The sequence below is a fragment of the Bos grunniens genome, chromosome 3 (assembly GCF_055505025.1).
Source record: "Bos grunniens cultivar Pamir isolate PY7600 chromosome 3, Bosgru_T2T1.0, whole genome shotgun sequence".
Lineage (NCBI taxonomy): Eukaryota > Metazoa > Chordata > Mammalia > Artiodactyla > Bovidae > Bos > Bos grunniens.
This window is the reverse complement of record NC_141167.1, coordinates 87653777-87664352: the sequence shown is the minus strand read 5'-3', so window position 1 is coordinate 87664352 and position 10576 is coordinate 87653777. Positions and strand designations below refer to the sequence as shown.

The following is a 10576-nucleotide window of genomic DNA, read 5'->3' as shown; positions in this document are numbered from 1 at the left end:
TTGTGATCTGTCAAACATAGATTGTATATCTGCTTTAATCTTTAAAGAAAAGAATGCATCTACAGATCAAAAGGCAGTAACTGTGGTTCAGGCATCCAAAATGGAGCCCTATGGCCATTGTGGATATAATTTCAGATGTGTTCCTGTGCTGCTGCAACCTTTTTCTCTGAGCAAGATCAGATCCTAGGACACTAGCCCTGCCAGCTGCAACCTTATGTTCTCAAGGTCTCCCCTCACAACTATGCAACCATTCTGGATCCCAATCAAGCCTTGCTTAACAAGCACCCTTACTTCTTGCCAACTTCAATTATAATTCTTCACAAACAACTTACATAATTTTGTGGGGTTTTTTTTTTTTTGCCCTTATAAGCCTCCCTTATTTTGCAGTTTGGAGGAACACAATTCAAGTGCTTCTTGAATCTGTGTTTCCTGGGCTAAATTTCTCAGTTTGCCTCAAAGAAAACTCTTTTCTGTTATAGATTGGATTGTTGATTATTTCCACAGACATTGCTTGGCAGAGTCGACAAGATATCTGAAAATCTACCTGAGGGCACTTGGAGTCTATGTGGTAGACTTAGTACAGCACTTGGTACAGTGCTCAGTACTAAGCTTGTGCCTTCTGTGTCCCCCTTCCCTTAGCCTTATAGAGCACTTCAGTTGCTTCTGGGAGCTCTTCCTGATATCTGGACCTCCTTATGGTAACTTTATTTGAAATCTTAGGATAATTTCACTTAATAAGGATTATTATTTGAAATCTTAGGATATTAAGACTTGAAGTCTTTAAGTTCTGCTTTGTTTTGTCTGGGCTTCATGGCTTGCAGGATCTTAGTTCCCTGACCAGGGATCAAACTTGGGCCATAGCAATGAAAACGCCCAAGTCCTAACCACTGGACTGCCAGGGAATTCCCAAGACCTGAAGTCTTAATAGGGTAGTAGTACATTTCCTAGATTAAAGTAACCTATGAGGAATCTATAAGCAAGAAAGGTCTAGAAGAAATTTTCGCACATTTCCACAGTGAAATAAGCCTAGGAAACCCTAGGCAGAAAAGCCTAGAAAAAATATCTGGAGTGATTTACTAGGCAAGAAGCTAGAATTGATTTCTTAGCAGGAACCTAGAAGAAATCCAGAGACAGGAAAAGTCTAGAATGAGCCTTGGAATGAATTGATCTGACTGACTTTTTTTTTTAAATATGGCTTAAAATTGGAAAGATTTGTACTTTATAAGAAAATGAGAAATTGTATTTCTAAAGTCTGTCAAAATTGTGTTTCTGAAAGCCTTCCTAAATGAGCAATGCAAAGAAATAGAGGAAAACAATAAATGGGGAAGACTAGAGATCTCTTCAAGAAAATTAGAGATATCAAGGGAACATTTCATGCAAAGATGGGCAAAATAAAGGACAGAAATGGTATGGACCTAACAGAAGCAGAAGATATTAAAAAGAGGTGGCAGAAGAACTATACAAAAGTTTTATACAAAAGAACTATACAAAAACTATACACAGAAGAACTATATAAAAAAGATCTTCATGACCCAGATAATCACAATAGTATGGTCACCTAGAGCCAGACATCCTGGAATACAAAGTCAAGTGGGCCTAAGGAAGCATCACTACAAACAAAGCTAGTGGATGTGATGGAATTCCAGTTGAGCTATTTCAAATCCTGAAAGATGATGCTGTGAAAGTGTTGCACTCAATATGCCAACAAATTTGGAAAACAGCAGTGGCCACAGGACTGGAAAAGGTCAGTTTTCATTCCAATCCAAAAGAAAGGTAATGCCAAAGAATGCTCAAACTATCACACAATTGTACTCATCTTACACACTAGCAAAGTAATACTCAAAATTCTCCAAGCCAGGCTTCAATAGTACATGAACCAGGAACTTCCAGATGTTCAAGCTGGATTTAGAAAAGGCAGAGGAACCAGAGATTAAATTGCCAACATCCGTTGGATCATCGAAAAAGCAAGAGAGTTCCAGAAAAACATCTATTTCTGCTGTATTGACGACACCAAAGCCTTTGACTGTGTGGATCACAATAAACTGTGGAAAATTCTGAAAGAGATGGGAATACCAGACTATCTTACCTGCCTCCTAAGAAATCTGTATGCAGGTCAGGAAGCAACAGTTAGAACTGGACATGGAACAGACTGGTTCCAAATTGGGAAAGGAGTACGTCAAGGTTGTATATTGTCACCCTGCTTATTTAACTTATATGCAGAGTACATCATGCGAAATGCTGGGCTGGATGAAGCACAAGCTGGAATCAAGCTTGCCAGGAGAAATATCAATAACCTCAGATATGCAGATAACACCACCCTTATGGCAGAAAGAACTAAAATGCCTCAATGAAAGTGAAAGAGGAGAGTGAAAAAGTTGGCTTAAAACTCAATACTCAGAAAACTAAGATCACAACATCTGGTCCCATCACTTCATGGCAAATAGATGGGGAAGCAATGGAAACGGTGAGAGACTTTATTTTTATGGGCTCCAAAATCACTGCAGATGGTGACTGCAGCCATGAAATTAAAAGGTGCTTTCCCCTTGGAAGAAAAGCTATGACTAACCTAGACAGCATATTAAGAAGCAGAGGTATTACTTTTCCAACAAAGGTCCGTCTAGTCAAATCTATGGTTTTTCCAGTAGTCATGTATGGATGTGAGAGTTGGACTAAAGAAAGCTTAGTGCCAAAGAACTGATGCTTTTGAACTGTGGTGTTGGAGAAGACTCAGAGTCCCCTGGACTGCAAGGAGATCCAACCAACAATCCTAAAGGAAATCAGTCCTGAATATTCATTGGGAGGACTGATGCTGAAGCTGAAACTCCAATACTTTGGCCACCTGATGGGAAGAACTGACTTATTTGAAAAGACTCTGATGTTGGGAAAGATTAAATACGGGAGGAAAAGGGGACAACAGAGGATGAAATGGTTGGATGGCATCACTGACTTGATGGACCTGAATTTGAGTAAGCTCCAGGAGTTGGTGATGGACAGGGAGGCCTGGCGTGCTACAGTCCATGGGGTCGCAAAGAGTTGGAGACGACTGAGTGACTGAACTGAACTGAAAGTCTATCAGCTCCGGGGCTGGCAGCTGCCCACTAGAACTCCAGCTGGTTTTGTGTACAATTGGTACACAGCCAATACCTGAAAGTCCTTATCTTGCCCCAAATTGGCCAGGATAGGGTTCTTTCATCATTCCCAAACTGGTTTTTTGTTTCTGAAATTAGAGAAAAACATTTACAGATTCCGAACTTGAGGGAACAGAAGTGCTCCCAGGAGAAAGCTTGTGATTATAATTCTTACCAAGTCCTGAGACCTGTAAACACAGCCCATATTGCCTGAAACAGCAGCCTTGGGTCCATCAGTAGAACCTAAAAATGAAGAAAAAAAGGGGAAAGAGTTATAGGTCTTTCTTTAAATTCAAGGTGTAAATGAATTATTCCAGCTTATAAATTAGTGAGTTTACAATACTTGACTCATGACTAAGTATTTTTTTTTTTTTACTTTTAAAAAATATTTCATTTATTTATTTGGCTGTGTGAGGGCTTAATTGTAGCATGTGACCTCTTAGTTGTGGCATGTGGCATCTAGTTCCCTGACCAGGGATCAAAACTGGGCTCCCTGCATTGGGAGCATGTAATCTTAGTCACCGGACCACCAGGAAATCCCCATAACTAAGTTTTAAAATAAAACTGTGAGATCTCTGTGTCTATCTAGATGTATGCTTGTCTGTGCACATTATAAATATGATATGCTTTTCCCTCATAATAGCATTATTAAAATTAATTAATAAAAGAATTCTATTTAATTGACTTAAAAGTGTTTACAAATTAAATATTTCTAAATGTAACAGAAACTTGTCCCCAATTTTAAAACTATATTTAATATTTAATGAATGAAAACCAGTTTAAGTTATTGGTTTAATTAATACAGCCACGTCTTTAGGGTTATGGATATTGTGGTTGCTTCAGAAGCACATATACTAAAAGTAGAGTCACCAACATTAAGAGCCATCCACCAGAGATTCAGGGAAGAGTGCCATTGCCCTCTTATGAACAATGCTGAATTCTAGAAGCTCTGACTAATTTCATCAGAGGCTTGAAGATCTTCGTCTTAGACTTCTATACCCAACCAAAATGTTAGTTTAATGTACACTAGCAATACATCTGCAGATATGCAAGGACTAAAGAAATTTATCTCCTAGGTAGCCAAGAAAATGAGGAAGCAAACCAAGAAAGAAGGTCCTGAATAATAGCTGTGTAGCAGCCAACAGAAGGCGCCTTGAAGGCATCTGAGAAAAGAGTGGAGATGGGACCCTAGACACATTCCAGATGTGATAAAGCCAGGCACTATAAAGGGAAACGAATCCTGTTCTCTCCACTAGGCATTCCCACCACTCTGAGCCCTGCTAAGACACACAGCTCTACAAAGCCATGAGCTCTTAATAAGGAGGAGGAGTGGATGAGAGATGGAGGCTCAGGAAGAGGCCTCCCTTCTATTAGTAGAAGGAACCCTCTGAGAACTCCTGCTCTGAGGGCCTCAGAAATGGGAACAAGAAATCTCAGAACATCTTACTACCAGACAGGATCCCCATGCACCCAGACACTGCCAGTGTCACCACTCTATCCCTAGGAAGCAGCAGGGCCAGTTGGACAGTTCAGATGGTCAGGAGGAAAAAAGATAAGACATAGCAGGTGTGGTTAAAGCTTAATTGGTGATTGGCAATGCTGGGCAGGGCCCATGCTGGGAGAGTAAGGCCTGCACACTAGGCCTATTCTGGTCTTCAGGGCAGTGCTGGGGGCTCAGGCCTGAGCTCTCCAAGCCAGGGATCTGGTCAGGCTACTCACAGCAGGAAAAAAAAAAAAAAAAAAACATGGAAAGGAAGGATGATCTGGTTGGCTTTAGAGCAGAAATGATAACATCAGGGGATGACTTCTCTGAAGAAAAATGGGGTATTGTAGAGCTTAGAGATCCTAAATGAATGGGATTGGAAAGAGTTGGGGCAAAATAGGGCCTGAGTGGGGACGAACAGAAAGAAAGAAGGAGAAAATAAGACATCTGGTCCTGGGGTGTAGGAAGCTCCAGCTGTTCTCCAGGGCCCTGGTGCAGCAAGCATGGCGCTGGCTCCTTCATGTAGGCAGAAATCCTCTCGAGACCATAAGGATGAGAAAAAAGAAGTCGGATCATGATCAGCTGCCCCACTGGGGCTTCAGCAGCTCCATGTCAGATACCCAAGTTGGGAAGCCCAGTACAGCCCCTCCTTGTGGGGGCAAGTGTTACAGAAGGCACAGTCTTCCTGCAATCCCTAGTGGTCAGAACTCAACCCCTTCAGTTTCCTCTAACTAATGTGCTATCTTACTAAGACCTACCACACATGGAGACTCCACTCTGAGGATATCCACCAGAGAGGGTGATGTATAGGCGTCTCTGGTTCTATCACACTTCACTTAATTGTGCATCCCAGGTATTGTGTATTTTACAAACTAAGGTTGGTGTCATCAAGTAAGTATATCACCAATATTTATTCCAAGAGCATTTATTTGCTCACTAAAGGTCACTAAATGTCTCTGTCACACTTTGGTAATTATAGCACCATTTTCAAATTTTTCATAATCATTACATTTGTTAAGGTGGTCTGTGATCATTTGATCTTACTATTGCAAAACTCAACATTCAAAAAATTAAGATCATGGCATCTGGTCCCATCACTTCATGGCAAATAGGAGGAAAAAAAGTGGAAGCAGTGACAGATTTTCTTTTCTTTGGCTCCAAAATTACTGTAGATGGTGACTGCAGCCATGAAATTAAAAGACGCTTGCTCCTTGGAAGGAAAGTTATGACAAACCTAGACAGCATATTAAAAAGCAGAGACATCACTTTGCTGACAAATGTCGCTATAGTCAAAGCTACGGTTTTCCCTGTAGTCATGTACGGATGTGAGAGTTGGACCCTAAAGAAGACTGAGCACTGAAGAATGGATGCTTTCAAATTGTGGTGCTGGAGAAGACTCTTGAGAGTCCTTTGGACAGCAAAGAGATCAAACCAGTCAATCCTTAACGAAATTAACCCTGAATATTCATTGGAAGGACGGATGCTGAAGGTACAATACTTTGGCCACCTGATGTGAAGAGGTGACTCACTGGAAAAGACTGATGCTGGGAAAGATTGAGGGCAACAGAGGCAACAGAGGATGAGTTGGTTGGATGGCATCATTGACTTAATGGACACAAGATTGAGCAAACTTCAGGAGATAGTAAAGGACAGAGAAGACTGGTGTGCTGCAGCCAATGGGGTTACAAAGAGTCGGACTTGAATTAGTGACTAAACAACAACAATTGCAAAAACACTACAATTCTCTGAATGCTCAGATGATGGTTAGCATTTCTTAGCAATAAACTATTTTAAATTAAGGTAAAATACATTCTTTTTGTAGACATAGTCAAGGCTATGGTTTTTCCTGTGGTCATGTATGGATGTGAGAGTTGGACTGTGAAGAAGGCTGAGTGCCGAAGAATTGATGCTTTTGAACTGTGGTGTTGGAGAAGACCCTTGAGAGTCCCTTGGACTGCAAGGAGATCCAACCAGTCCACTCTGAAGGAGATCAGCCCTGGGATTTCTTTGGAAGGAATGATGCTAAAGCTGAAACTCCAGTACTTTGGCCACCTCATACGAAGAGTTGACTCATTGGAAAAGACTCTGATGCTGGGAGGGATTGGGGGCAGGAGGAGAAGGGGATGACAGAGGATGAGATGGCTGGATGGCATCACTGACTCGATGGACGTGAGTCTGGGTGAACTCCAGGAGTTGGTGATGGACAGGGAGGCCTGGCGTGCTGCGATTCATGGGGTCGCAAAGAATCGGACACAACTGAGCGGCTGAACTGAACTGAACTGAATGCTATTGCACACTTTGTAGATTACAGTAGGGGCTTCCCTGGTGGTTCAATGATAAAGAATCTGCCTGCCAATGCAAAAAAACACAAGTTCCATCTCTGATCCAGGAAGATCCCATATGCCATGCAGCAACCAAGCCCAGGCGCCATAACCATTGAGCCTGTGCTCTAAAGCCCAGGAGCCACAACTCCTGAGCCCACATGCTAAACTACTGAAGCTGCGTTCCTAGAGCCTGTGCTCAGCAATAAGAGAAGCCACTGCGGTGAGAAGTCTGCCCAATGCAACTAGAGAGTAGCCCCTGCTTGCCACAACTAGAGAAAAGCCAGCCCAGCCGTGAAGACCAGGCACAGCCAAAAATAAATAAATTAGAAAAAAAAAATTTTTTTTAAAGATTACAATATACTATAAACATAATTTTTATCAGAGACAGGCTCCAGGCTTTGCCCACAGGGGGCCCCCTAGCACCACAAAGAGGCTCAGAAATACATAAACAACTTGAAGAAGAGACCACTGTACTCAATGACTCAGCAAACCTGGATGAAAGCTGATAGAAAAGTATAAAGCTCAGTACCAGATTCTAATTATTTCTCTTAAAGGACAAAGTCCAACTGCCTGGCCTGAGACTTGAGCTTAGTCTCACTGGGCCCCTAGAGTTTCAAGGATCCAAAGATCCTGGGGCTGCCTATATCCAACAGTCCAGGCCCCAGAAGCCACACACTGCAGCCCACATCTGTCTCCAACTCACTTCCAGGCAGTCGTCTGGGTGATGATCCAGATGACTCTTGAATGATCCCCAAGGCGGATCAGCTTGGACCAAACCAGAACTGATGAGAACTAGCTGAGAAAGGAGATTCCATGATGGAGAGGGGGAATAGAAAGCAGACTGTAGGCTGAAAACCTTTTGGACTAGAGCTTCAAATTCCCAAACCTGACATAAAGCAGACTTTGTCGCTCTCTAGTTGGTTGACTGAGGGTACCAGTGGTGAGTTGGGAAATGAGATCAAGCTGTGCTCTTCCAGAACCAAGGTGGCTCCACCCACACCACACAGCTTGGGGTTCTTATAGTTCTCCAGCTACGCTGAGCCCCAGAGGTTGGGCACCAGGACTCCCTGTGCCTGATTCAGTGCCTCATGCACAGGAGAGGGTCAGATCAGTGAATGTGACTTAAAATGATGTACTATCACATCTCTGAGACAGAATCTGGGGTAACTGGAAGGAAGAAGGAAAGGAAGACAGAAAGGGAAGAGTAGTGATCACCATAAGAGGTGTCAAGAAAAATACTTCCACATGGGTATCTACCTATGTTTTCAAATGTCAGCGTCAATTAGTCCTGGGGCTGCTGCTTAGACGTTTCTGTCGTGTCTGACTCTGTACGATCCCATGGACAGAGGAGCCTGGTGGCTGCAGTCCATGGGATTCTCTAGGCAAAAATACTGGAGTGGGTTGTCATGCCCTCCTCCAGGAGATCCCCCTCAACCCAGGGATCGAATCTGGGTCTGCATTGCAGGCAGATTCTTTACTGCCTTTACTACTGAGCCCCCAAGGAAGCCCCCAGTTAGTCCTAGGAATCATAATACAACCCCAGGCAGGGATATGATTGCTGCTAAGCTCCCCAGGAACCAGGAGAAAAAATTGTGTCCGTCTTTGGTACTTGATATCAATCCTTCTGTGTCTCATTATATCACTCACAGCTGCATACCATCTCTTGAAAGTTCTGCTTCCTCCATACTGTCCAGGGCTGTGAACTCAGACAAGGAAAGGACCTGAGCCTTTCTTTTCAGTACAAGAAACAGAGAACCACTGACTGTTGCACACAGAAGCCAGATGCTCTCACTGGGAGCCCAGCACAGGCTGTCTGTGATCTTCAGCAATTACTGTCCTTTCAACTTAATTCCTTACTATAAGACAGAGGTGATAATGTGCACCCATGGGTGATTCATGTCAATGTATGGCAATAACCACCACAATATTGTAAATAAATTATCCTCCAATTAAAATAATTAATTTAAAAAGATGGAGGTGATAATTCTTCTACCACGTAGAAATGCTGCAAAGATGAAACACAATATATGCACGATGTTCAGCAGATATCCTGGTATAAATCAATCATTGATAAATGGTAGGTAGTCTTAATTTTTAGCCCTGAGACTAAGAAAGTATCATGGAGAAGACAGAAGAGATATAAATAGTGAGAAGACCAGGAGAATTACTTCAAAGCGGTTGAGGAAGTCTTTTAGGTTTGTGAATTCATACAGGCACTTGGGTTCCAATCTGTGGTGCAGGTCAACGATGTCATAAGCAGATAAATCCACATAGGTGAGCTGCAGAAAGGCAAAGCAAGAATGGGCTTTAAACTCTGAACCTGGGCAAAATGAACTCCTGGCTCTCAAATCTGCCCCTGCACTTACCTTCTCCCCTGAAAACCAATGCCTTTTCCCCAGAAGCTGGGATAAAAGCTTCATCTTCAGAGGGATTCCCTCCAATTATGCAGGTTTCATTTTCTCCTGAAGGAAAACACAGCTGTCACTGCCCTCAGACACTGACTCCCTGGCAGAGAGCAGGCCTCCTGGGGCTGCGTCTGAACCCAGCTGCCAGGTGAGCAGCGATGTTTTCCGCCTGAACCTGGGTCGGTGCCCGGGCTGCAATTCAACCCACCTGTGTTCACTAGACTCCTATGGGTACCACCGCCCATGTGTGAGAGGCAATGGGAAGGCAAAGGGCAAAAACCACACTGTTCCTAACCTAACTCAGCTCCAGACACCTGCCCTGGGTGTCTCAAACTGGAGAGTGATGCAGGGTGTGACGCAGCCAGTGGTTGCCTCACTGATATTCAGAGTCAATGCGGCCACATCTTCTGGATTCACATGTGCTCTCTCTTGACTATAAAATGTTGACGAGTTCTAATATTTTAGAGAACACTGTGCAGGACATCAGAACATATAGTGTCCAGTATCCAGTCAAGAAGTCCAGCCTCTGATCTCCTGCATGGCCTTCCATAATTCCCTCCAACTCTAGTGCTGACAGACATTCTGAATCTAGTGAATTAACAGAAATTCTATGTGGAATAACCTCAGAATACTAAATTATGTCGTATAAATAAATACAAACAGTAAGATTTAAATGTGTCCTGCTGCTAAGTCGCTTCAGTCATGTCCGACTCTTTGCGACCCCATAGACGGCAGCCCACCAGGCTCCCCCGCCCCTGGGATTCTCCAGGCAAGAACACTGGAGTGGGTTGCCATTTCCTTCTCCAATGCATCAAAGTGAAAAATGAAAGTGAAGTCGCTCAGTCGCGCCAATGTATCCTAATTTATGTTAATTTTTTAAAGATTGTTAAATGTTGTCTGTGTAAGCTTAGAATATGCCAAACAAAGGAATATATTTTTCACTTGAAAATAAGAAAATGAAAATAAACATTGACAAGAATCTGCCAAGTGGGATATCAGAAAAGAAAATTGCCTACTTATATTACTTTGAATAAAGAAATGCGACAAACTAGGGCTGCAGGATTTTAGAAAAGAAACTAAGTTCAAGGTGAAAAATATGGAAAATAAGAAACAATGCTAAGTAGAAAAATTTCAAACCTACACTGGGAAGAACTGAATGGATTGTTAAACCGTGTCCACCAAGGGGCAAGTTTGGGGGAGGTCTTTGGTGCGGCTCTCACAGCACAGCCCTGCTTA

The 10576-nt window shown here is 42.8% G+C and overlaps 1 protein-coding gene across 1 annotated transcript; it reads right to left on the bottom strand.

Moving 5' to 3' along the window:
* Positions 1-3299: 3299 nt before the first annotated feature.
* Positions 3300-9460, bottom strand: LOC147375993 (glutathione S-transferase Mu 1-like). Its single transcript, XM_086391702.1, has 2 exons — positions 9104-9460; positions 3300-3371 (listed from the first exon to the last, which is right to left on the bottom strand). The coding sequence occupies exons 1-2, from the start codon at positions 9353-9355 to the stop codon at positions 3300-3302; spliced, it is 324 nt and encodes a 107-aa protein (XP_086247828.1). The 5' UTR covers positions 9356-9460.
* Between the last annotated feature and the right edge of the window lie 1116 nt (positions 9461-10576).